Raw genomic sequence first — 27,697 nt, 5'->3', positions numbered from 1 at the left:
TGGCCTTAAAAGAGGTCAGGCGAGGCTCCCTGGTTAGTCTCCCGAGTGGGGGGCCTCTGGGCCCCCCAAAACCCATTATTTCCTCATACTCCTAGTGTCCCAGATAGCCACCCATCCTCCCCTGAGGAACCACCAAGGTCATCTCAGCTCCAGCATCCTTACCTGATTATAATGACAGTAATTCTGATCTGGGCTTCCCCAGTCATAGGCTCTAAACTCCCCGGATTTGACAGCCTAAACACACATAATTTAAAATAAGACGTTAGAAAGAGTTCAGCATCCATACACCTTAGCAGTCAATCAATAAGCATTTACTGAACACTCTGTGCCAGGCCCTGGAAACACAAAGGCAAAAGTGAACAAGGGCCTGCCCTCCAGGAGCTCCCATTCAGTTAGACCAGACAGCCTCTGAGCTCCCTCCAGCTCCTCGATTTGAGACCCCACGGCCTGTCTCCACCATTTCCCAGCAGCCATCTCACCATGGGACAATGCTCTGCCTGCAGCCCCTCCCTCTGACTGGAAGCTCCTCCGGGGACCTCCATCTTCAGGACACGCCAACCGGGCTCTCTCCTTCCCTCCTCTCCAAGCTTTCCACCAGACTTTTTTCTACCTTGCCCCCTTCACTCGATAACGCCTCTCCTCCTCCCTGAGTGTCACTTTTCTGTTTAAGTGTTTGTCTTCTGCAGGGACTGACTTTCTTTTTTGCGTGCATTGCTTAGCACAGTACCCGGCACATAGTAGGTGCTCAATAAATGCTGCTTCACATCCTTGCAATGTTTCTTTCTCTTTTTCCATTTCCTGATCCTCCCCCCAATAGAACCTTCCCTTGTAACAAAGGCAGGGGCAGGTCTGGCAGGTCAGGCAACACTCTGCACCCCTGGACCCCCACCTCTTTACCCAGCAAAGGAAAGCACGAGTTGTTAGCTGTTCTCTGGGGACCAGATGGTTCACAACAGTGAACCTGAATTCGGGGCTTTGGCTTTCTTTTCCTTCCATTTGTAGCAAGCCCTGGGTAGTTGTCTTTAGTTAGAGAGTACGATTCCATAAATCACTAGGACCCAGATCCCTTTTCACTTTCCAAAGTAGCAACTATCTAGAAATTCAGCCTGAATGCCCTCAGCCACAGGACCTCAGCAGGCCCGCCCTGCAGACACCTTGGTGGCTCAGCCTGAAATCACAGCCGAGGGCCCCAGAGATGGCTTTGGGGTCAAGCCACCTCGGGGATCAGCCTCAGCGGCACCATCTGTCTGAGGCTTGTTTTTTGTTTTTTTCTTTTTTTTTTTTTGGTTTTGTTTTTTTGCAGGGCAATGAGGGTTAAGTGACTTGTCCAGGGTCACACAGCTAGTAAGTTTCAAGTGACTGCAGTCAGATTGGAACTCAGGTCCTCCTGAATCCAGGGCTGGTGCTTTATCCACTTTGCCACCTAGCTGGCCCCTCTGAGGCTGTTTTCACATCTCCAAAGTACTTACAGCCACTAGCTCACAAGGTGGACATTCATCCAACACTTGGAAAAGCTGAAAACCCTTTGAAAATGTAGGTCATGATCACTTGAGAAATCCCCCAGCAGTTTACTAAGGCTCTTGAACATTACCCAGATGCCAGTCCTGTCCAAGGTCAGGTGGCAACATAACCCTGATGATGACCTTGCCCTCCGTCAGAGCACCCTGTCACCCAGAAGTTGCCTGATTTCAGCCACGATGTGCCTGGGAAGGAGCTAAGAGCAACGAGGACAAATGTCCAGGGACTGCCTGGGGCATCCAGCCTGGTGTGAAGAGACTTCAGTCACCTTCTCCCAGGCTCCGTCGAGTGGGTCCATGTGTCTGGTTGTCGCCTCTCATTTGAGCTCCATTAGTGGCCACCTGGTAGGTCTCCCTGACTCCGAGCTCCTCCCCTCTTCAATCCCCCGGCTACCAAAGTGATTCTCTCCTCTGGAGGAAGGCCTGGCCCTCTCCCTGCCCTCTCACAAAGGTCAAGTTGACCTTCCCAATGGGCTTTCCCAGCTTTCATGAACTCTCTCCAACCTTCAACCCTAAGCCTAACCCCCACACACACCCCATGCTTGGAACACATGACCTCCTCACCTGCTCACCTCCACCACACAGAGAGCTCAGCTCAATTGCTGCCTCCTCCAAGAAGCCTTTCCTGATTCCCTCTGTGCTCAGCTCCCTCCCTATCCCAGCTATTGCTCTGTATTTCCCTTCTAGATGTTGTCATTCCTTCTCTGTGTACAGAATGTAAGCTCCGGGAAGGCAGGGCCCAGTAGTGTCTGGTACAAAGCTGGCCTAATAAACGTTTGTGGGATGAACGAATGCACAATCTCATGGAAATCCTAAAGAACCCACCCCTCTGCCTTCCTTCCACTTGGGACGTCTTTGGCACAAGTCTCTCTTTTTACAAGTTCCTTCCCTGAGGAGGTGTGAGCTCCTTGCAGTCCAAGGCTCGTGGCCAGAGCTTAGGATAAGCACTGTGCTAAATGCAAGGGATGTAAAATTTAACAGTCCCAGCTCTCGAGGAATGAATGCAGAGGCTAATTGGGGGTAATAACACATTATAGAAAAGTGAGTACAAGGGTGGACGCAGAAGCCCAGAAGTCAAGAAGGTGCCATGAGGTGGAAGGGATAGCAAGGGCCTCCATAGGCCAAACGACAGAGCCCAGCGTTCCGGGTGCCAGACAGAAGGACAGATGGGCCTTTGTCACTGACGTACTTCGGAAAACCAACACTGCCCCAACACATGGAGCCCACAGCCAGCCCAGACAGTTCTGTAGGAATCAGGCGCCCTGAGGGGACCAAACAAGCTGATCAATCTCACCACACTCGTGTCCATGACCAGACAGACTAAGTTGTGGCCGCTTTCCCACAGAGATGCAGGGGAATCCACCACAGAAGAGCCTGACTAGATCATGACACAAGGCTGCTCTTGGCCACCTGTGTCCACCCAAAGGCAGGGCTCCCAGTAATCCAAGCCCTTTGGCTTACCCCTTCACTCTCTCTCCTTCCTTCCAGCCTGTGCTACTAGTGACAGATATGGGATAGGGAAGAGAAATCTAACTTCTATTTTTGCACAAACAAAACCAGTGCAACCAAGATGAAAAGGAAAGTAGGAAGCTGGGAAAGCATTTTTACAGCCAGTGTTTCTGATCAAGGCCTCATTTCTCAAATTTACAAGAACACAAATCATTCCCCAATTGAAAAATAGTCAAAGGATATGAATAGGCAGTTTTCAGATGAAGAAATTAAAGCTAACTCTAGTCATAAAAAAAAATATCTCAATCACTATTGATTAGAGAAATGCCAATTAAAACCACCTCACACCTATCAGATTGGCTAATATGAGAAAAAAGGAAAATGATAAATGTTGGAGATGTGGGAAAATTGAAGCACTAATGCATTATTGGTGGAGCTGTGAACTGATCCAACCATTCTAGAAAGCAATTTAAAACTATGCCCAAAGGGCTATGAAACTGTGCATACCCTTTGGCCCACTAATATCCCTACTAGGTCTATAACCCAAAAAGATCATAAAAAAAGGGAAGAAGACCCACAAGTATAAAAATATTTATAGCTGCTCTTTTTGTGGTGGCAAAGAATTGGAAATTGAGGGGATGCCCATCCACTGGGGAATGGCTGAACAAGTTGTGGTCTATGAATGTAATGGATACTATTGTGCTGTAAGAAATGAGGAGCAGGAGGAGTTCAGAAAAGCCTGGAAAGACTTCAGTGGACTGATGTTGAGTGAGATGAGTAGAACCAGGACATTGTACACAGTAACAGCAACACTGTGTGATGATCAACTGTGATAGCCTTGGCTCTTCTCAGCAATACAATCATCCAAGATAATTCCAAAGGACTCAGGATAGAAAATGCTCTCCATAGCCAGAAAAAGAACTGTGGAGTCTAAATGCAGATAGAAGCATACTAGTTTCACTTTTGTTGTTGGGGATGAGGTTCGTTTCTTCTTTCTTGTGGTTTTTCTTTTTTGTTGATTCACTTCTCACAACACGACTAATGTGGAAATATGTTTAAGATGAGTACAATGTATAACCTATATCAGATTGCTTTCTGTGTTGGAGAGGGGGGAGGGAAGGGAGAAAGGGAGAAAATTTTGGAACATGAAATCTTACAAAAATGAATGTTGAGGGGGCGGCTAGGTGGCGCAGTGGATAAAGCATGGGCCCTGGATTCAGGAGGACCTGAGTTCAAATCCGGCCTCAGACACTTGACAATTACTAGCTGTATGACCCTGGACAAGTCACTTAACCCCCACTGCCCTGCAAAAAAAAAAAAATTAATGTTGAAAACTATCTTTACGTGTAATTGGAAAAAATACTATTTTTAAAAATTTTAACTCCTAGCCAAGATTTCTTATTATCCCAGCATTGGGCTATCAGGTTGTCCCAAATGCCAGGATTGATGACAAGAAAAAAGAGGTTTCTGGGAGAATTCCATCACCTGCTATAAGTATGCTCCACTAAAAATCAAAATAGTCAATAGTAGAGGGGCTGTGGAAAGACAGGAACACATGGACTATGGTGGAACTGATTGGTCTGACCACTGGGGAAAATGTGGAATTTGACTAGAAACATGTCAGACCTGTTTTTAAGCCTGACCCCAACAATACCACCCACTCCTAGGCATACACCCTAAAGAGGTAAAAGGGGGAAATGGGTGCCCAGTGACAGGAATTCTGTATACAAATTAATGGAATGTTATTGGACTCTAGGAAACAAGAGACATGAAGAATTCAGAGAAACTTGAGAAGGCTTGGATGTAGAATGAAAGAAGCAGAACCAGAAGGATAATTGACATGATAGTCACAAAAACGTAAGAATGACATTGAAAGACTTCAGTTGCTGATGAATGCAATGACCAATTATGTCATCAGAGGACATGAGGGAGAAGCAGGATCCCTACCTCTCAGCAGAGATATGGTAGGAGATGGGTATGGAATGAGGCAGACAAGGTCAGACATGACCAATGGATTGGTTGGTTTGGTTCTATAGAAGTAGGGGACAAATCACTGTAAGTAACCATGATATTAGAAAATTATATCAATTAAAATTCTTTTCACGTTTATATTCCCTACTCCTACTCCTCTAAAAATGCTCTCAGACCCCACGGCACTCAGCAGGGACATTTCATCCTAGTAAGAAATTTCTTAAAGAAGTCAACATCACAAATCTGAACTCTGTGGGAATAGGTACCACAGAAGATGCAAAAAGGTCAATTGAGGATGGAGATCAAGGAGGGGAAAGACCTAATAATGAAAGTGATCTCCAAGCAGGATGGGCTGCTTCAAGAGAGAATGATGGGGGGGGGGAGGGGGCAGCTAGGTGGCACAGTGGATAGAGCACCGGCCCTGGAGTCAGGAGAACCTGAGTTCAAATCCAGCCTCGGACACTTAACACTTACTAGCTATGTGACCCTGGGCAAGTCACTTAACCCCAATTGCCTCACTTAAAAAAAAAAAAGAGAGAGAGAGAATGATGGGAACTGCACAGGTATCATCTATATGAAATTGCTTGCCTTCTCAATAAGGGAGAGTAGAGGGAGGGAGAGAATTTGGAACTCAACATTTTAAAAAACAAATATTTTAAAACTAATTGGACAAAAGACATGTAATTGGACAAAAATATTAAAAATAAAAAATATTTCAAAAAAAATAAATATGAGAAATTTGGAGAAATGTGAGATGATTTGTATGAACTGATATAGACTACAATAAGCAGAATCAAGAGGACAAGATATACAATGATCACACTTATGTAAATGAAAAGACCAGTAAAAGAAAATTCAGTTCTGAGAAACAGGGAAAATGGGGAAGACAGAAAGAGCTAACAACACATTTCTTCCTCATGGTACAGGGGCGGGGGCGGGGGTGGCCTACTAGGATAAAATATTAACACTAACATACAAAGTTTCAGGATCACATGCTCTTTTCAGATTAACTTTTCTTTATCAAAAGTGAGGATTCAATCATGGGGTTGGGAGAGGAAATGACTGTGCTATAGACAAAAACTATATATAAAACAAATGGTTAAAATGTAAAAAAAAAAAAGGTGATGATCGACTCCTCCTCCTTGGAGGTCTTCAACCAGAGGCTGGCTAACCACCTGGCAGGGATGGAATTGTGGGGATTCCTTTCATGTAGGGGCTGAATTAGATGGCTTCTGAACTCCCAATTGTGTGATCCAACTATTCAATGTCTTCATTCTATGATTCTCATTGTGAAGCTTAAAAAGTCCCCTAGTTTACCTCCCTTATTTATATATATGGACACTGAGGTCTAAAGGGGGAAGCAACTTGACCAAATTAGCAAATAGCAAAGCTTAGATTTGAATCCAGGTCCTTAGCTTTTTCCAATACCACACTGGCCATTGAGCTCTGCAGTCTCACCACTGATGCCAGTTAGTTATAGGTAGATAGGAGAAGGCACAGATGAATTGGCACCAATTCACTTTACACACACACACACACACACACACACACAGAATTCCAAGCCCCTGTAACAGTCAATGATCAACCCTAACCTAGCAGCTTATCTTCATGAACAAAGGAACCCCTCCTCTTTGTCCTTGGTTATCCATTCTTGACCTCCTGAGAAAGGCATGGGAGAATGAAAGAATTTCTTGAGTAATAGAGTTCCCTGGTAAAAGACATCAAAGGGATGAACTGGGGGGATGAAGAACCTTTGTCTCCAAGGCTATGTAGCAAATGTGCCCTGCTGAGAAAAGGAATGTGAGGTAAATGCTGGGCACCCTTGGAAAATTCTTCTCCAGTAACAACAACCCTCCACATGTCCCTCAGGGTTTCAGTTTTGCCAGTTCTTTTTTTTTAATTTATTTTTTTTTTTTTGTGAGGCAATGAGGGTTAAGTGACTTGCCCAGGGTCACATAGCTAGTATGTGTCAATTGTCCGAGGCCAGATTTAAACTCAGGTCCTCCTGAATCCAGGGCCGGTGCTTTATCCACTGTGCCACCTATCTGCCCCCTATTTTTGCCAGTTCTTGACATGTGACAAGAGAGCAACATCCAAGAGCAGGACCTTCCATCTTGTCTTGCCATCAGACTCTTGGGGAGAGATGAAACTCCCCAGCCCAAGTGGAGGCAGAGTCTTTCTATCAAGAACATGGAACACAGAAGATAGTCTAGAACCCCCAGTGGCCATGGGTGAGCCCTTGGCTTCTCTCACCTGTTACTCCAATGACAAAGAGCATTGTACATGTCGAGAGTGCTCCAACCTTGGCAAAGCCTCTTCCCCACAACCTATGGTGAGGGAAGTGGTAAAAGTGCCCATTTTATGATTATTATTGTTCCTATTTGACAAGTAGGGATATTGAGGCCCAGGTCTGTCCACAGTCCCCCACACGGTGGTAAGCTGTAGAGCTGGGATTCGACCTGTTTCCCTATGCCGAGTCCAGGGCTCTTTCCACTTGGCTTCACTGTCCCTCCAATCGAGCATTGATTAAGCACCTACATGTGGAGGGCACACGCAGAGAAAAAGAAAGCCCAGTCCTCACCCTCCAGGAATTTATTGGCTCCTAGGGAATATTGTACTACCCAGGTGAGCACACACATGACGGTTTGAAGAGGAACACCAGGCACTGCTGCCGAGTCAATTCAACTCCTCATAGGCTCCTACCTCTGGAGCAGGAGGGGGGGGGGGGTCCCAAAAGCCATCCAGCCCAACTCTTCCATTTACAGATGGGGAAACTGAGGCCCAGAGCAAATAAGGGACTTGCCCCACATCACACAGGGAGTCAAGAGCAGGAGCAGGATCTGAACCCAGGTCCTCTTCTCCTAAATACAGGTTTCTCCATCCCATCCTCCATCTCTTAAACATTGATTAAAGGCCCATTCCAAAGATGGACCAAAAGAAGGCCAATAAGTCACAGGACCAGAGGATCAGGGCCCTGAGAGATTAACCCACTTGCCCCAAGTCACACATGTTGTCAGGGCAGTGGAGGCAAAATCTGAACCCAGGCTCCCAACTATGTCCATGGAAGCTCCCACCTCCCACACCTGCCAGGCAGCAAGCCGCCCCCCCGCCGCGCCCCTACCTGACTCCAGTGTAGCATGTTCTGCACAGACGTCCCAGCAGGATTGTGTGAGGTGTACACGTCCACTCGGGACTGCAACACAAGGAAAGGGAAAGATGAGGCCAGAGCCAGAGGGGAGGCCCCGCTCAGAAAAAATACAAGGTGGCAGCCATGGAGCAGACTCTCCTGGCCCCCAAAGCTCCCATTTCCAATGAGGAAAGAGACCTGACAAGGAGAGTGAGTGCCCTGGGAGGCTATAATGGGGAGCACCCTGGACTCAGATCCAGAAAGCCTCAGGCAAAATCTTTGCTTCACTGTTGTGGGCAGGTTGCTTCTCATTGGGCCCCAGTTTCCTCATCCATAAAATAAGGAGGATGAATTAGACGATCCCTGAGACACCTTCCCGTCCTGGCCTAGGATCCCAAGGGGCAGAGCTAGGGTTGGAAGCCGGGGCCTGGGCCTGCCCTCCCGCCCCGCCCCACTCCCCTCCCTCATTCAATAACTGCCCAAGGCTGGCTGCAGGCCTGGCTTAGCAGGATGACTATGGACACGAGCTCATCAGTGGTGTGGCCTCCATGGGGGGAAAATGTCACCTTGAGAACATGAAGACAGACCACCTTGGTCCCCAAGAAAGAAAAGAGGCCCGCATTCAGGCATGAAAAGGCAAGGGGAAGGAGGGAAGGAAAGCAGAGAAAGGAAGGGAAGGAAAAAAAGAAGAAGAAAGGAAAGGGAAAAGGGGGGGACAAGAGAAGGGGAAGGGGCGAGAGGAAGGGAGGGGCAAGAGGGAAAGGAAGGAAGGAAGGAGGGAAGGGAGGAAGGAAGGAGGGAAGGGAGGAAGGAAGGAAGGAAGGAAGGAAGGAAGGAAGGAAGGAAGGAAGGAAGGAAGGAAGGAAGGAAGGAAGGAAGGAAGGAAGGAAGGAAGGAAGGAAGGAAGGAAGGAAGAAAGGAAGGAAAAAGCCCAAAGCAAGGAGAAGGAAGGGGAAGCACCATATTCAGGTTCCGCTCGTTGAATCCACAGAGGACAAAGAGGAGGTTCCCACAGAGCTCCTTCAGAAGCACGTGGGTGCACACGTGGGTCCCCAGCCACTTCATGATCCAATTCTGGGGCAGGAATTCCTTTATCCCAAATACGTCCTGCAGAGAAACAAAAATCCGGGCCGGCCATTTCAAAGACCCTTGGCTCACAGATGAGCAGCGGGCAGGGGCCCCAGAGGCCACCCAGGAGGACACTGAGGCCCAGAGACAGGGAGAGGTTTGTCTAAGGCTCCCATGTGGTCAGAGGCAGCGGCAGAATTCAAAATCACATCCCCAAATTCCAAACTCCCTGTTCTGTCCACTACACCATGCTGACCCTCTTTGTGCTCATTTGTCTCAGAAGCCCTCCAGTGATGGAGAGCTCACTACTCTGTGAAGAATCTTTTCCACAGAAGACCAGCTTTAATCAGCAGAGCCTTTAGTAGGGAGAGGCCAAGGGGGAAGGGGCTGAAGAGGGTTGAGATATGGCTACTTAGCACACAAAGCCCCGGAAGGTACGGGTTCTGTGGCCACTGCAGGGAGGTTCCTAGATTTCCAACTGGACGGGACTTTAGGAAGCATTGAAGCTCATCCAGCTTCAACCAGCGGGTAAGTGAACCTGGCTCTGCCAGGCTCTAACCACTGAGCTAGGCTGTCTCCAGACTGGATGCTAGTGCCCTGGGGCAAAGCCCCACGTGTCCCATGCTGGTTACACTCCTGCTGATTGTGGATTGTCACTCTCCTCTCTGCTCCTGGGTCCTCCTTCTGACTGGGGAAGCAGGCTGAGTTACCCATCCCCTCCAGATGACAAGCCCTCAAACCTTTAAAGACTAGGGCAGGTTCGCATCTTCTCCTGTCCACTCTTTGTCTGTCAGTCTTCTCTTCACCACACTAAGTAGCCCCCACTACTTGATGAAGAAAAACTAGAGAAAAAACAACAGCCAGGGACAATAAAGACTCTGGACCCAGAAAACACCCTGGTTTGACCATCTCCAATGAGAGCATTCACAGGCACACAGCAGAATAATGCCAGCCCTCTGGACAGACTATTGGACTTGGAGACGATGATCTGGGTTCAAATTCTGCTTCAGATGCAGCCTAGCTTTGTGCTCCCTCTAAAATGAGGACAACCTAAGCACCTCCCTCATAGGGTTGTTTCAAGGACCACAGGAGATCCTATTTACAAAGTGCTTCTCACTCTATGAAAAGGACACTATATTGGTCGACTTTTCCATCCAAGACAAGGGCACGTGGCTTCACCATGGACACACCTGGGCAGGCAGGAAGTGGCCTTTGGGACAAATGCAGGCCCAAGCTCAGCAACTACAGGCAGCTGGGGAAACACTGCATGGAGCTCCCTGGAGAAGAGAAGCCCTTGGGGGCTTGATAGCTGCCCTCTGGTATGCGACAGGCTGGCATCAATGAGAGGGACCGCCTAGCTCTCCTGGGACCCAGAGACCAGAATCAGCAGCCAGCAGTTACCTTATTCAGTCTCGATGTCAGGAAAAGCTTCCTCACAATTGAAGCTTCCCCTAAGTGGGGCAGAGGGTACCCTCAGAGCCCCCTGCCTGGAGGGATCCGTCAGGCAGTGGGTGAGCAGCTCCTAGTGGAGATGCCATAGATAGGGGGATCCTGGTGCTGCTGTGTATTGTGCTGAATGGCCCCTGGGAGCCCTGCCCGCTCCCATGTTGGAATCTGTATTCCACCTTCCAGTGTCCCAAATGCCCAGCCCATTTTCCAGAGCAGGGCTCCTCCACCTGGCATCCAGAGACACCCCAGAGCTCTCAGAAGAAACGTCAGGGCCACCACGAACCCAGACTCCTTAATCCTTCTCCAAAGTCCCTCCCCTCAGGTTTCCCTGCAATCCCCTGTCATTGCAAACATCTGCTGAGCTTCAGCAACCTGCCCAAGGACAGATGAAGATCTGGGGCCAGAGACAGCTTGCCACTGCCCCAGTGAGAGGGAGCTGCCCGACGGTGTCAGAGGTGCCTGGGGGGCCTGGGAGGAGCATAAGTGACTTTCCCAGAATTGGAGGGCCAGAACTGGAGTTCAGGTCCGCACCGCCTCAGACACTAAGGCCACACTGCCTCCACTTCTGGTTATGAGACCTCCTGGATGAGTGCAGCTGGGGGGCACTGTGGCCAGGGCACCATGTCTGGAGTTAAGAAGACCTGAGTTCAAATCCCGTCCCAGACACTTATTTATACTTGTGTGACCCTGAGCAAGTCACTTCACCCTGTTTGCCTCAGTTTCCTCATCTGTAAAATGAGCCACAGAAGGAAATGACAAACTGCTCCAGTATCTTTGCCAAGAAAACCCCAAATGGGGTCACAGAGTCAGACACAACTGAGCATCATCACTGGACTGGAGGCTTCTGCTTTGGCCCCACAGAATACAGACAGGAACATGCCCCACCCCTCACCCCCAGAACCAGGGGCAGGAAAGCACAGACTGTCCCTTCCTGGTTCCTTAACTCTAACCTGAGAGCAGTGTCGCAGAGCAATCCTGCCACTGGGGAAAGGTCATTTCACAATTTCAAAATCAGACCAAACCTTGTACCAGTTGGGCCCCCACCCCCATCCCATCCCATCCCTCTGCACCTAGGGTCCCAAGGCATCTCCCCTCTCTGTGCCTCAGTTTCTTCCCCTGTCGAATGAAGGGGCTGGTTTCGCTGGCCCAGGAGGTCACATCCAGGCTTCGGTCTGTGATCCTTGCAGCTCCCTCCCCACCCAGGATCCCTACCTTGAAGAGCAAATTCGGGAAATATGCCAGCTTGGCCATGGGGCTGGTGCTGAACTTGACAGTGGCCACAGGACCCAAGGCGAAAAACAGCTTGATCTTCTTGGCCAGCTGGGGCAAACTGGAGAAGGCAATGAAGGCTGGGGAAAGGGGGAGACACAAAACAGGGGTTTAGTCCTCTGCCCAGTGACCCCCCCCACCCTAGTGACCACCCAAGAAAAGAGGGAGAAGGGGACACAAAACAAGGGTTCAGTCCTCTGCCCAGTGACCCCCCCAAACTCTGGTGACCCCCAAGGGAAGAGGGGGGAAAGGACACAAAACAAGGGTTAAGTCCTCTGCCCAGTGACCCCCCCAAACTCTGGTGACCCCCAAGGGAAGAGGGGGGAAATGACACAAAAGGGGATCAGGCCTCTGCCCAGTGACCCCCCAAAACTCTGGCGACCTCCCCAAGGAAAGAAGGGGAATAGGGAAACACAAAACAGGGGTTCAGGCCTCTGCCCAGTGACCCCCCCCCAAACTCTGGTGACCTCCCAAGGAAAGAAGGGGAATAGGGAAACACAAAACAGGGGTTCAGTCCTCTGCCCAGTGACCCCCCAAACTCTGGTGACCCCCAAGGGAAGAGGGGGGAAAGGACACAAAACAAGGGTTCAGTCCTCTGCCCAGTGACCCCCCCCAAACTCTGGTGACCCCCAAGGGAAGAGGGGGAAGAGGGAAACACAAAAGAGGGGGTCAGGCCTCTGCCCAGTGACCCCCCCAAACTCTGGTGACCCCCACAAGGGAAGAGGCTGCATTGACCCCACCCAGTGAAGCTGCCCAGCCCCTCTAAAGGCAGCTGAAGAGTCCTGGGCACCAAAGACCCCCAGGAACCTCCCCGCCCCCGCCACAGCACTTCCAGGTCCCAGGTCTGACAGACCTCTTGAGGTGAGGCCCCAAATCTTCTATTGACTCAAGGTGTGGATTCAGTCTCCCTGGGGCCTCAAGGACATGTTAAGTACATGTTCTCCAAACTTCCTCAAGAGGAGCTGGAAGGAATCCAGGGCCCTGTGGGTCCCTCCAGCCCCGAAGCCTGAGCTGAGGCAGCTGAGTCTTCCGCCAGTTTAGAGAAAGACCAACCAAGCACAGATGGACCGCCTGGCACCTACTCAGCCCCTCCTTCCCAGGACAGAGACCCCACCTCAGGGCTTGGAAAAACCCTGGGACTGCTCATAAGGCAATGGTCAAGGGCCCAGAAAAACACTAACCAACCCTTAAAAATCGAAGCCCAGGATAGGACCATCCCCCCTACCCAAGTGTGGAACCCAGTATTGCCTGACTCCAAGGAAGGACCGCTTTCCCACCTCATCCTGCATTTGAACTGGCTGTCTATTAACTGAGGTAAAGTCACTGGACAAGTCACTTAATCACTCTGTGGCTCAGTTTCCTCATGTGTAAAATGGAGATGTTATGAGAATCAAACAAGCTAATACATGTAAGGAGCCTTGAAAATCTTGAAGAGCTACAGAAACGCAGCTAATTTTTGTAAATTTTTGTCATTATATTCAAGGAGAAAATTAGAATGGGACACTTGGAAGAGACCTTACAAATGATCTAATCCTCCATCATCTACCCATTGAGGAAGCCCTTCTCCAACATAACAATAAGATGAGAAGATCACATTTTTGTGCATCAGAGCCCCCAACACCTGACCCCCCCCTTGTCTGGACCACTAACACTGACTGGCATGAGCTTTTCTTTCTACACATGGGCCCAAACACATGTACACACACACACACACACACACACAGAAGGGCAAAGCTATGATCAGAGAAGGATGTTCTCAGCCTGAAGCTCCGATGACAAAGACCACTATTAAGAACCCAGACTGTTCATGACCTACCAATGGTGGTGCCTTGGGAATGGCCAACATAATACACTTGCTCTTGACCAGTCTTGTTCAGGATAAAGTCGATCACAGCAGGCAGGTCGTTTTTTGCCATCTCATCAAAGCTGCAAAGCAAAACCAGAATGTCCCAAAGGAATTCAGTCAGTCCCTGCCTCTCCTGGAAGAGAAGGTAGGAGCCAGAGCTGGGAGGGCCCCCTAATCATCAAGTCCAGCTCACTGTTCAGAACAGGAAACTGAAGCCTAGAGTGGTTGAGTGAAATTGAGCCATGGTCACTGGGCTCCTAGGAACTAGAGGTGAAGCAGAGCCTGACTCCAAGCCCAGGCTCCTTATGATATATGTGAACAGTCAATTCACACTTCACATTTGTTAAGGATCTATTCTGTGCCAGGAGAAACTATGCCAGAAACCAGGGCTATGGCAACTATTACTACCACCACCACTGCTAAAGAAGAATGACAATAATAATATTAGTAAGAAGAAGAACAACAGCAACAGTAATAATAATAACTCAAAAGGTTTGCAAAACACTTTAACAATAATAACAGCTAACATTTACATAGCACTCACTATGTGCCAGGCATTATGCTAAGCACTATACACATATTTTCTCATTTGCTCCTCACAATAACCCTGGGAACGTAAGTGTAGTTATTATCCCTACATTACAAATGAGGAAACTGAGGCAAGCAGAGGTCAAGTGACTTGCCCAAGGTCACACAGCTATTAAGTATCTGAGGGAGGATTTGGCCTCAGATCTTCCAGACTCCACGTTTAACACTTTTTCCCATAATTAACACCTCCTCCCCTCAGGGGTCTTAGACTCTACTAGAAATAGGTGACAGTTATCATGCTTTGTAGACATTGTTTCAATGCAGCCTTCCAACCCTCCTGTATGGTAGGATATGTCCAAGGTAAGGTCACAGAACTGGGAAATGTTTGAACAAGATTCAAACCCATGTCTCTCCTAATGCCAAATGCTGGCACAGAGACTGCACTTTGGAAACACTTGCCCCTCACTGCTTCACCCTGAACTACCTGAAAGCCCAGAATTCGTCCTGGAAAACAGAAAGTGTCTTGTGTTTGCGGGACCAGGTGTTCCCTCGGCTGTTCCCCAGCCACACGTCATAACCAGCATCAGCAAGGATGAAGCCCAGACTGCTGTTGTCCAGATTTGTGACCCAGTTACTCCCATCAGCCAGCAGGCCATGCTGCAGAAACACCACCTGCCGGGGACCTAGAGGACAGAATACACGTGCTTACATAGAGCTGAGCTTGGGGACAGTATAAAAGAGGAGAGAGGCTGCCACTCAGGGCATGAATGGCCATTGGAGACCTGGTAACCCTCCGAGAATCACCTAGTCCCACCCCTCCCACCCATGCAGTTGCAAAGAGGACCAATGACATCACAGGACAATGTCTTGACTTGTGCATGAATTGGACATAAGTGAGGCAGAGTTACACAGTCTTCAACCTCCCTCTCTCTTCCAGAACCATCAAAGTCTATTGGCAAGACAAAAATCAAGATGACTGATGAAGGCCCAGGATGCAGGAAATGACCTTAGTGTCTTCAACATCTGGTCAAGCTCTAAGCACTCCACAGCTCCGGCTTCAGCTGCCTTCCTGGCCATTGGAATCGATTGTCCTCATCCATCCATTTCCCCAAAGAAAGTCGTTACATGCTTGGGCTAGACGCTCCCCGACCCCCAACTCACCGACAGGTATGAGACCTGTTGGTTACCCTCAACCTGGCTAAGCCAGTCTGCCAGGATGGTCTTACTGGTGTGTGGCCACTGGGCCTTCTGTAGTTTCTTGGAACCACAGGTAAGAGTTGGGTGAGACATGGACGCCAAAGGTAGATATGCAGCCCTTAGCAGGGCTCTGCAAGCCTTCACACCAGGGGTGCCAGTCCGCTCTGAACACCCCAAACCCCCAAACACCTCAGATTTCAACAAAGCAGTAATCATGAAAACTGTCTGGGACTGCCTAAGAAACAGAGTGGTGAATCAGCAGAATAGATGAGACACAGAATACACAGTAATCTAGTGTTTGAAACATCCAAAGACCTAAGTTTTAGAGGCAAAAACTCAGTATTTGATAAAAATTGCTGGGAAAAATGAAAAGCAGTTTTATAGAAACTAAGCATATGCCAACATTTCACACCACATACCAAGATTCAGTTCAAAATGGATAAATGATTTAGACATCACAAGAGATACCATAAGCAAATTAGGGGAGCATGGGGAAATGTGCCTGTCGGATCTCTGGAAAAGGGAAGAGTTTATGACCAAATAAGAGATAAAGAGGATCACAAGAAGTGGAATGGATCATTTGTATTATATTAAATTAAAAAAAGGTTTTGCAAAAACTAAACTAAAACAGCTAAGATTAGAAAGAAAGCAACTTGGGGAAACATATTACATCAAGTTTCTCTGACAAAAGCCTCATTTCCCAAATAGATAGAGTCAAATTTATAAGAATACAAGTCATTTCCCAATTGATAAATGGTCAAAGGATATGAATAGACAGTTTTCAAACAAAGAAATCAAAGCTATCTATAATCATGGAAAAAATGCTCTAAAACACTGATTAGAGGAGTGAAAATTAAAACAACTCTGAGATACCACCTCATACCTATCAAATTGGTTAACATGATAGAAAAAGAAAATGACAAATGCTGGAGGGGAGGTAGGAAAGCAGGAACACTAATGTACTGTTGCTAAAGTTGTGAAGTGCTCCAGCCATTCTGGAGAGCAATTTGGAACTAAGCCCAAAGGAATATACAACTGTGAATACTCTTTGATCCAGAAATACCACTACTAGGTCTCTACCCCTAAAAGGGAAAATAACCTATTGTACAAAAATATTTATGCCAGATCTTTTTGTGGTGGCAAAGAATTGGAAATTGAGGAGTGCCCATGAATAGGCAAACAGCTCAACAAGTTGTGGTATATGATTGTCATGGGATACTATTGAGCTCTAAGAAATGACAAGCAGGATGGTTTCAGAAAAACCTAAGAAGTCTATACAAAGTGATACAAAGTGAAGTGAGCAGAAATACTGTAACAATGATCAGCTGTGAAAAACTGAGCAACTCTGATCAAGGCAATGATCCAAGACAACTCCAAAGGACCCATGATGAAAAATGCCATCTACCTCCAGAGAAAGAACTGATGAACTCTGAGTGCATACATTGTTCACTTTATCTTTCTCGCTCTTTGTGAGTATGTGTGTTTTATTTTAAAAGTGTGTAAGGTGGTTTAAAAATGTAGCTTCAACACATTGATGAGTCAACTACCAGGTATTTGCTGTATGTCTGACGCCCCAGAATATGGGTAGTTTCAATTTATAAGTAAAGGATAAATGAAATGCTGTTAGGGAAACATTAGGAAAGATATTCAAGTCTAAGTCGTGGTTAGTGAAATTTTGCTATTTAAGGTCACAATTCCTGTGACTGTAACTTACTGTCATTTTGAGCTTTGATTGCAGGAATAGTTGTCCGTATTGTCATGAAGCCAATAATCAAAAATAGCATGTGCTGCAGTCTGGGAACTGCTAAAGCTGGATGTCTGTGCCTGGGAAAAGTTTTGAGGATGACTTTGCCCTGATCCAAGGTAGGATCCTCATAACTCTATCTCCCCATTGTACTATTTCCTTTCTGAAAAGGAGAAGTCCTACCTGTTTCATCCTGAGCCTGGCTTTTAATGCCTTGTGAATATTGGCTATCAGATATGACTCATGCCTAGAATCAAACAGAGCTAAGGGAATTTTCCCCCTGTTGTGATAGGACATTGTTATAACTATGTCACTCTTTTTCTTTTTATAGCAAATTTCAGTAACACTAAATCTGTTAAGTAATAGATTGATCCTGGAACATCTCTGAGTTACTATTATTAGATGAAAATATGAACATTTTACAGTTTTAATCTGTATTTGTGGTCAAAGTGTAATACAGGTATGATATCCTCCTAAGAGGGAAATGATTAGGCAAAGTAATAAGACAAAGATGTAAAAGTTTTCTAATTATACGGAACAGCAAATTTTGAGAAAAGCAACAGGATGAGACTGTTTTCACTAAGAACTATATACAGATATTTGTGATTGGCTTCCAAATTATCTATCATGGAAATTCAGGCTTTGAGTATTTTGGACCCTGCGCAAGTCACTTAACCCCCATTGCCCCTCCAAAAAAAAAAAATGGGTTATAGAGGCGGCTAGGTGGCACAGTGGATAAAGCACCGGCCTTGGATTCAAGGGGACCTGAGTTCAAATCCAGCCTCAGACACTTGACACTTACTAGCTGTGTGACCCTGGGCAAGTCACTCCACCTCTGTCTGCCTCAGTTGCCTCCTCTGTAAAATGAGATAACAGCAACGACCTCACAGGGTTGTTAGAAGGTTATCTGGGCAGCTAGGTGGCGCAGTGGATAGAGCACCAGGAGGACCTGAGTTCAAATCTGGCCTCAGCCACTTGACACTTACTAGCTGTGTGACCCTGGGCAAGTCACTTAACCCTCATTGCCCTGCAAAAAAAAAAAAAGTGTCATGTCTTTGGGGCAGCTAGGTGACGCAGTGGATAGAGCACCGGCCCTGGAGTCAGGAGTACCTGAGTTCAAATCCAGCCTCAGACACTTAATACTTACTAGCTGTGTGACCCTGGGCAAGTCACTTAACCCCAATTGCCTCACTAAAAACAAAAAAAAGGGAAAAAAAAGAAAGTTATCTGCACTTAGCACAGTACCTGGCACACAGTGGGCACTTAATAAATGCTTATTCTTTTCCTTCCATTCCCAGGACTTGGGCTAGAAGGTGTAAAGGCTAAAATTCTAGCCATACTGTCTAAAATATCTAATAAATGATCGCCAATAAATTATAAATTTTAGCAAGAGTTAGGCTTTTAAGCATTTATTAAGGAGAATAAGAATTTGGTAAAGAGAGAGAGAAAGGCCTACATTCATCTATCTATTAAAGGGAGAGTGCATTTCACACTCCCTTCTCCACCAGAGTCCTCAGGAAAGAGAGTGAGCCAGCACGCCAGCCTCCCCCTTTTTCCTCCCACAAGCAAACGTCACTTCCTGATGCCAAAGAAAAGATGCATGATCCTGCCCTCAGAGGCCTTCTCCTCATGTTGGAGCTTTCCTACAGTAAGTCTCCAGCAGGTGGCGTCATTCCAATCGTTACAAAGGGAACCCAGACATCATCTAGTCTAGCTCCTTCGTTTTGCTGAAGGGGAAACTGAGGCTCAAAGTCACACATACAGTAAGTAGCAGAGCCTCCAAATTTGGTGCTTTCCACTCCCTCCCTCTACCTGCTCGGCATAGCTACCTTGCAACATTTGGCAGCCCCACAAATGAGGGTGCTCCCAAGGAGACATGCTAAGAGAACTCCAGCTGGGCCAAGGGGATCAAAGGAGGTCAATCTGGGAGAGAGCAATTCAGTTGCTTAGTTCACTGCCTGGCACAAAGTCTGATGCTTAATGAACATTAGTTGACTGACTGCTTGAAGGATTTAGCAGTTGACCCAGGGGCTGCAGTTAAGTTCTTTGAAACTGGATGAATTCACTGGGCCTGACAAGAATCAAGCTTACCATCATTTGTAACACCTTGGAGGATAGAACTGAGGGAACTGAATAGATCAGTAATCGGTCCACTAAAAACAAGCAAGACATCGAGCACAAAGAATTCAAGGAAACTTTTTTTTTTAGTCAAAAGGGATGAAAAAGATTCAATCCAACCTTTCATTTTACAGATGAAGAAACTGAGACCAAGAGGCGGGAGGTACCCGAAAGAGAAGGTCACGCAGGTATCGGAACAGGGATAACAATAACACACATTCTTCCAGTGTTTTAAGGGTTCCACATTACATTCCCTATGAGGTTGAGCACAAGCTCTATTATACCCATTTTGCAAACTGGGAAATATGAACTCAGAGAAACAGGTACATAGCATTTTGAATGAATAATATGCCAAGCAAGGATAAGGTGATTGGGTAGGGAAGGCCCTAACATCTTGGGAGAACAGGGAAAGGCATCCTCTAGGAGCTGGTGTTTGAGTTGAGCTGAGTGTTCAACTGAACCTCTACCTAAAGAAGCAGTGTGATGTGGTGGGAAGAACAATAGCCTTGGAGATGGGAAATCTGGGTTTGGGTCTGTAGAATGCAAACTCCTTAATAAGGGACAGGGCTGGGGGCAGCTAGGTGGCTCAGTGGATCAAGCACCAGCCCTGGATTCAGGAGGACCTGAGTTCAAATCCAGACTCAGACACTTGACACTTACTAGCTGTGTGACCTTGGGCAAGTCACTTAACCTTCATTGCCCCACCCAAAAAAAAAAAAAGGGACAAGGTCTGTTTTGTGACTTGCACGTAGAAGGAGCTTAATAAATGTTTGTAGAATTAGATCATCATTGAGGGATTTGTTTAGCTCAGTGCCCACCTTCATCCCTAAAGGGTGGGTCTGGAGAAGTTACCTTCTTCCATGGACAAAAGGCTGTCTACAAATGCACAAAAGAGCCACAGTCCAGCCCCAAGTAGGGACAGAGATGGTGCCCTCAACAATGAAATCCCAGTGAAGCCTCAGTGTATTGAATGCTAAAGGAATGGAAACCATAGCTTTAAAAAAAATCAATTTCATAGTTTATGGGGATGACCTTTGTGGGGACTAAGAATTCCAGTTTCCTTCTGTGCTCCTATCTGAAATTGTAGGTTTAAGAGATTTCATCCCTTCTTCCACCCATGAAGACAGACTGGCAAACAAACTCCTCATTCTGGAGAGATCTGGCTGCCCTGAGAACTTTCCTAAAGTCTTTAGGCAAGCTCTAAGTGCAGTGCAGTTCTTTTCATAACATGGTTTCAATCCTAAACCCTGATAAGGACAACACTAAAAAATAAAATTTCAGGTCAATTTCCTTTATGGATATAGCTGCAAAAAATAATAAACCAAACTATCAGCCAATGGAACATTTAATAAATCGTTCATCATAACAGAACATAATCCATTCCAATAATGGAAGGGTGTATTACACAACATTCGAAAAAATGTCACACCAATAAGTAAAAGCAGATTAACAATCCTATATCGATAGATACAGAAAAGGTCTTTGATAAAACACTACCATACTTCATGATTTTAAGAAAAACACTAAAAAGAACAAGAATAAATGGACTTTATCTCAACATAATAAAAATTACGAAAGCCAACGTGAATCGCATGCCAGAGGGCAATGCTAGAAGCATTGTCACTCAACAGGAGCAGGTATCTAAAAACACTAGTAAAGGAAAAAGAAACTGGAGGGATTAATTGAGATAGCAAAGGAAGAAAAACAAGGTTATCTTTACTTCCAGGGACCAGAGTGTTTACAGAATTCAACTGCTGATTTAGAGGATTAGGGTTAACAAAAAGCTAACTCAAACAATGAATGAATTCAGATAAGTTTGTGGGCTATAAATTAAGCTTAGCAAAAAGTTTTACTATTATAAATAACCTGTGAAAATCAAGAAAATATTACTTTAAAAATCACATCATTGCTAACAACCAAAATCATTAAACATTTGGAACTTAAATTTAAGTGTGACCAATATAAAAGATTAACTAGAAAAATACATTGATGGGGGAGAGCAGGGAAAGGGAAGACCTAGATAACTGGAAGGAATGCAATGTTCAAGGTTCGTTTGAAACAATACAGGAAAAATGACAAGACTTTCTAAACAAATCTATAGAGTTGTGGTTATAACAGTAAAAATTATATTGGCACTGGAAGGACTCTAGAACCAGAAGGGAACTCAGAAGCCCCATAGTCCAATAGATGACAAACTGAGGACAAGAGAAAGGAAGTAGCTTCCCCAAAGTCATCCAAAGAGTGGCGAAGTTTGGATTTGAACCTGGCTCAGAGACCTCAGAAATGGTGCTTTTTCCACTATGACATTTATATGAAAAAGCAAAAAGCTAAGAAATATCATGGACTCATTTGAAAGGGGAAAGACAATCTGATAAAGGTGGATTTGCTATCCCAGACTTTACTGTACTTGTTCAGTCATTTTCAATCCTGTCTGACTCTTTGTGACCCCATTTGGTGTTTTCCTGGCAAAGATCCTGGAATAGGTTTGCCATTTTCTTCTCCAGCTCATTTTACAGATGGGGAAACTGAGGCAAACTTGGTTAAATGACTTGCTCAGGGTCACACAGCTAGTAACTGTCAGAATTTAACTTGGGTTCTCCTGATCCCAGGCTGTTTTATTCCAGACTTGAAAATATATCATAAGGTAAGTCTCCATCAGACAATTTCATACTAGACCCCCAAAAAATACAGAAATAAAGCAATATGACTAAATGGGAAATCCCCCAAAATAGAAGCAAATAACAATTTGTTTCTTGCATACAGAGATCTGATGAATCATTAAATCTCTTTGTTCTCCATTAGCTCTTTTGTGAAATAAGGGGATTGTACTAAGAGACTTCCAAGGTCCTTTCCAGATCTAAATCCTATGATCTTGGAAGAACTGGGCACGTTGAGCATGGAGAAGAGAAGGCTCAGGAAGGACCTACCTGAGAGCTGGATTTGAGTATTTGAAAGGTTCCCCTATACAAGAGAAATTAAATATGCTGGGCTTCACACCAAAAGCTAACAGTGTCAGTGAGCAAAGAGGCAGGTTTAGGAATAACGCACATTCTATCATGTTTTAAGGTTTACAAAACACTTTGCTACAAACAGCCATGGGAAGAAGGTAATACAAGTGACTCTTCCCATTGTATGCTGCAGGATGGATGGATGGATGGTTGGATGGGTGTGTGGGTGGGTGAGTGGGTGGGTAGGTGGATGGATGGATGGATGGATGGATGGATGGATGGATGGATGGATGGATGGATGGATGGATGGATGGATGAATGGATGGATGGATGAATGGACGGATGGACAGACGGATGATGGATGGATGGATGGATGGATAGATGGATGAATTTCTGGGAGGCGGAGTGACCAAGATTCCACAGCTAGAAAAGAATCATGGATGAGCAGGAACAGCACTGACTTTGTCCCTAGAGGACCTGCATTCAAATCCCAGCTCTCTCACTGGCATCTGTGTGACCTCAGGCAAGTTGCTTTCCCGAGAGCTTTCCCAAAGCATGAGCTGCTTCTGAAATTCCCAGCTTCCAAGAGGTCTCCAAGCAATCCCTGGATGACTACCAGCTGGGGAAGGTTTGGAGAGGATGCTCCTGCAGGCAAAAAGCACCTTCCACCTCTAAGCATCTGTTATTCTCCCCTTGAAGGACTCTCCCCATGCAGCTCCTTATGTGGAGTGCAGCCAGCTGGACTACCAGGCCCACAAGTTAAAGGTCCACAACCCCTGATTGTTCTCATAGCCCACAGCAAACTAAATCTCTGATCTCCAGGGAGGAGACAGTGGCAGACAACTAGCCCCGCCCACTCGGCCCAGGATAAACAAGACTCCCCTCAACCCCCCAGGACCAGCCACTAAACTGATTAAGATAAGAAACCTTTCAGAAGGTAGAGACGATCTATCCAGCAATCTAGCTAGAGATCCAATCCAGGATCTCTAGCAAACACCTTGGCTGTTCACTAAATCTTACCCAACAGGCTGATGTCAGGATCCAAAGGCAGCCGGAAGATCTGAGCCAAATGGGAATAATAATAGCACCTACTGATGTTCTCGGAAAAAACCTGGAAAGACTAACATGCTTGATGCAAAGTGAAATGTACTGCATACAAAGTAACAGCAGTATTGTAAGAGGATCAGCTGTGAATGTCTTTAGCTGTTCTCAGCAATACAATGACCCAAGACAACTCTGAAGCATTTTTTTTTTTGCGGGGCAATGGGGGTTAAGTGACTTGCCCAGGGTCACACAGCTAGTAAGTGTCAAGTGTCTGAGTCCAGCTATGAACTCAGATCCTCCTGAATCCAGGGCCAGCGCTTTATCTACTGCGCCACCTAGCTGCCCCCACCCCCACCCCCAAAACACTTTTGATGAAAAAGGCTATCCATCCCCAGGAGAGAAATGAGGTGTCTGAATACAGATCAGAGCATCATTTTTTACTCTTTTTTTCTTGAGGTTTGTCTGTTTTCTTTTACAACATGACTAACATGGAAATGTTTTGCATGACTACACATATATAACCTTTATCAAATTACTTGCCTTCTCAATGGGAAGGGGGGGGGGAAGAAGGGAGAGAATTTAAACAAATGTTAAAAATTGTGTTACATGTAATTGGGGAAAAATAAAATACTAAGGATTTTCTTATAAATAATAGCACCTACTCCATAGAGTTGAAGATCAAAGGGACCAACATGCATTTACACACAACTGTTGTTTGTCCTTTGTTTTTGAAGAGGACGGATGACATCCCAGGTGCATGAATTGATAAGAGAGAGGCAGAGCTGCACAAAGTGGTCAGCCTCACTGTCTCTGCCAGAGTCACTGGAGTCCAGTGACAAGACAAAAGTCAGGACATCTGGGGATGGCCTGGGATGCAGTGGATGAGCTTGGTGTCTCTGATTCCCCAACAAGCTTTATGTGCTCCACAGGGCCTGCTTCTGCTTCCTCCCTGGCCATTGGAACAAACTGTTCTCATCCCCCCAGTCCACCAAAGAAAGTCTCTCACGTGACCCTAACTCATTGAAGGGTTTGAGGACTGTTGGTTAGATAGCCCATCTGCCAGGAGGTTTTACCAGGGTGTGGCTGTGCTTCTTGGAGCCACTGGGGAGAGTTGGATGAATCAGGTGGACACCAAAGTGTCTCTGAACAAGGTTCAGCAGCCCTCATACCAGAGGGACTGGTCTTCCCTGAATACCCCTATACCTCAAAAATACTGGAGAGGTTTGCCATTTCCTTCTCCAATTCATTTTACAGAGGAGGAAACTAAGGCCAACAAGGTGAAGTGACTTGCCCAGGGTCACACAGCTAGTCAGTGTCTGAGGCCAGATTTGAACTCAGGAAGATGAGAGTCTTCCTGACTTGAGGCCCAGCCCTCTATCCACTGTGCCAATATAAATTGAAAGGTCCTTCGCAAACCTCACAATGCTATAAAGTACAACTGAGGCAATGCTTGATTCCTTACCTTCCTCCTTTCTCCCAACCTGCCCATCTCTCCCTTAACCACAACCACAACCAATGTACTCTTTAAGATCGATTAGTGTTAACAAGGACTAGGAAGAGAGAGGCAAAGGAAGTGATGACAAGGGCCAGGGAGGCACCTCCATTTAATGTTCTCCAGCGAACGTGGTCCCAGAAACCTTGCTCTGTGGCCAGAGCTCTGGACCTGGACTGGAGGAGGAGGGGGGAGAAACAGGAGGAGAAGGAGAAAGGAGGAGGGAAGGGAGAAATGTAATCAACAGGAAGCTGATCCTAGAGTTAGGAAGACATGGGTTCAAGTCCTACCTCTGATCCATCCATGCACTGTGACCCTGGACAAGTCACTTGCTCTCTTAGTAACTTGGCCCCAGATAACTCACTAAGACTTGGAGGAGGGCATGTGAATTGGTAGAACACCTCACTGGTTGCTCCTGACGGTGATGAAATCACAGCTTCGTCCCAATAATCAGTCAGTAGATGATAAGTCACATGGGCAAAGTGCTTCAAAGGTCTGTAAAGCAAGGACCCTGCCTGGTGGAAGCCATCTTTAGCCCCATCAAAGCCTGCTTCGGGCATTCCCTGGACAACCCTGGACAAGCAGTTTTCCCCCTCTGTTCCTCGGTGTTCATATCTGTAAAATGGGAATAACCACGACAATACGTCCCACCTGAAGAGTCGCCACATGCCACATGCCTTGAGCCAGAAGGAACCTTGGGATCTTCTAAACCAACTCCCACACTTTTTCCAGATAAGGAACCCGAGGCCCAGGGAGAGGGAAGTGCTCAGGCCCATACAAAGACTGAATGGTGGAGGCAAGATTGGAACTCAATGGGGCAGCTAGATGGCATGATGGTTTAAAGCACCGGCCCTGGATTCAGGAGGACCTGAGTTCAAATCTGGCCTCAGACACTTGACACTTACTAGGGTAGGGAAAATATTGTTTGAAGAACAACTGTGAACCAAGCTACTCTGAATGTTATACAAAACTCGCATCAGCTACCAAGGATATAGGAAGGAAGATGTTCTCCACCTCCAGAGAAAAAACTGAGCAAGAGAAGTACATATCCTATGGTTTTACATGGACTTATAAATCTGGGTCAAGTGGGGGCCTTTTCTGATTCAGGGTGGGGAGGGAAAGAAAGAACTAGACAGTTTGGAACTTCAAATGTACCAAAAAATAAACTATCTGAGCAAAAACAGGCTCCGCTCGGTCTTGCTCTCCATCAATCTCTGCCCAGCCAGTCTCAGGCTCTGAAGTATCCTCTAAAGACTCTGATGACCACTCACTCGGGCACCAGGCCCAGGCCCCCCTGGCTGTTGCTTCCTCTCGTCTATATCAGCTTCAGGTAGGGAGCCTTCTCTTTCTCCCTGAGTATACACTCCTTGTGTTTTGAGAGGCAACCCCTGGTGGACCATATATTTGTCCTTTCTCAGTCAAGCAGAAAAACCCCACCCCTATGTGTTTCCTCTTCTCATCTACAGGGACACAGGCCTTGTGAGGAGCCAGATGAGACAGGAGGCTAGTTTGCTCCATGTTCATTTTCTCCGCTCTCCTTCCTCTGAGCCCTCCAACAGTGCAGGGGAAAGAACCCCGAAGTCGGAGTCACACAGCTAGGACCTTAGGCAAATCCCTTTCCCTCTCGGACACTGGGCTCCCTCCTCCATAAAACAAGGAGGGTGGATTGGATGATCTCTAAAGCCCTTTCCAGTTACAAACTGCATGCTCTTCCCCCACCCAGACCCCTCTTCTGCCCTCAGCTAGCTGCCTAGTCATCTGTTCAAGTGTTCATTCACACCAAGAGTATTCGGATTGTTATACTGAAGTTGATCAAGCAAAGGAGCGAGTCCATTAGGGCAGGTGTTCTGGTGACAGTCCGTAAGAGTGATTGCAGGCATGACGGGGCTTTCCTGAAACAGGCCACAGATTTGGGGCTAGCTGGACAGGGCCTGTGAGAGTGCTCGTGGAATGGGACTTTTCTTCTGATCCTTGGCAGTCAAACCCTTCCTCTTACATTCCTAAGACACAACTGTAACAGGGTTGGCCTCAAGTTCCCCCTACAGGCCCTGGAGCTCTCTGATTCAGGGACCAGCAGAGGAGAGAGGCAGAGGAAGGAGGAATTCATGTCTCTGATGGCCTGGTCCCGGAGCTGTTGGAAGCACCCTAGCCAGGACGGATCAGCAACACTTTCTCCAGAGCACAACCAAGGGATCTCTGAAGTAAACCAAGCAGCTGTTGGAGACCTAAACTGGGGTAGATTAGGAACTGAGAAAAACCTGTTCACAGCAAAAGCCAAATGGCCCCAGGCCAGCCACAGCTGCTAGCAATGTGGAAATAAAGAGAAGCCCCTGCTTTGTTTGCCCAACTCCCCCCCCCCCAAAAGCACCTGGCCCTTCCCCCTTTCCGGTGGCAGAAAGTGAAGAGGAATTAAGAAACCTCTAGATAAGAGTGAAAGAGGAGAGTGTAAAAGCTGGCTTGCAGCTTAACGTCAAAACAGCTAAGATCTTGACACCTGGTCCCATCACTTCCTGGCAGCCAGAGGGAAGTGGAAGCAGTGTAAGATTTAATACTCTTGGGCTCAAAGAGAACAGCAGATGGTGACTGCAGCCACGAAATTAAGACACTTGCTCCTGGGGCAGCTAGGTGGTACAGTGGATAGAGTATGGGCCCTGGAGTCAGAAGGACCTGAGTTCAAATCCAGCCTCAGACACTTAACACTTACTAGCTGTGTGACCCTGGGCAAGTCACTTAACCCCAATTGCCTCACCAAAAAAAAAAAAAAAAAAAAAAAAAAGACACTTGCTCCTTGGAGGGAAAGCAGACTGAAAAGCAGAGACATCAACTCACCAACAAAGGTCTATACAGTCAGAGCCATGGTTTTTCCAGTAGCAATGTTGGGTTGTGAGAGGTGCACTATAAGAGGAAGCTGAGTGACAATCAACATATCA

At 46.6% G+C, this 27,697-nt stretch overlaps 1 protein-coding gene across 1 annotated transcript in view; it reads right to left on the bottom strand.

Moving 5' to 3' along the window:
• LOC122741758 (lysosomal acid lipase/cholesteryl ester hydrolase-like) overlaps positions 1 to 27,697 on the bottom strand; it is a 36,275-nt gene that overhangs the window by 2,911 nt on the left and 5,667 nt on the right. Inside the window, exons 4-9 of the mRNA XM_043985511.1 lie at positions 14,709 to 14,907; positions 13,667 to 13,776; positions 11,794 to 11,930; positions 9,025 to 9,171; positions 8,059 to 8,130; positions 163 to 234 (exon numbers count right to left, since the gene is read on the bottom strand). Of these exons, the coding sequence (XP_043841446.1) occupies positions 163 to 234; positions 8,059 to 8,130; positions 9,025 to 9,171; positions 11,794 to 11,930; positions 13,667 to 13,776; positions 14,709 to 14,907 (737 nt within the window). The remainder of the gene's footprint in view (positions 1 to 162; positions 235 to 8,058; positions 8,131 to 9,024; positions 9,172 to 11,793; positions 11,931 to 13,666; positions 13,777 to 14,708; positions 14,908 to 27,697) is intronic.

Source organism: Dromiciops gliroides, chromosome 2 (genome assembly GCF_019393635.1).
Source record: "Dromiciops gliroides isolate mDroGli1 chromosome 2, mDroGli1.pri, whole genome shotgun sequence".
NCBI lineage: Eukaryota > Metazoa > Chordata > Mammalia > Microbiotheria > Microbiotheriidae > Dromiciops > Dromiciops gliroides.
The sequence above is the reverse complement of the archived record's forward strand: the minus strand, read 5'-3'. Positions and strand labels throughout refer to the sequence as shown.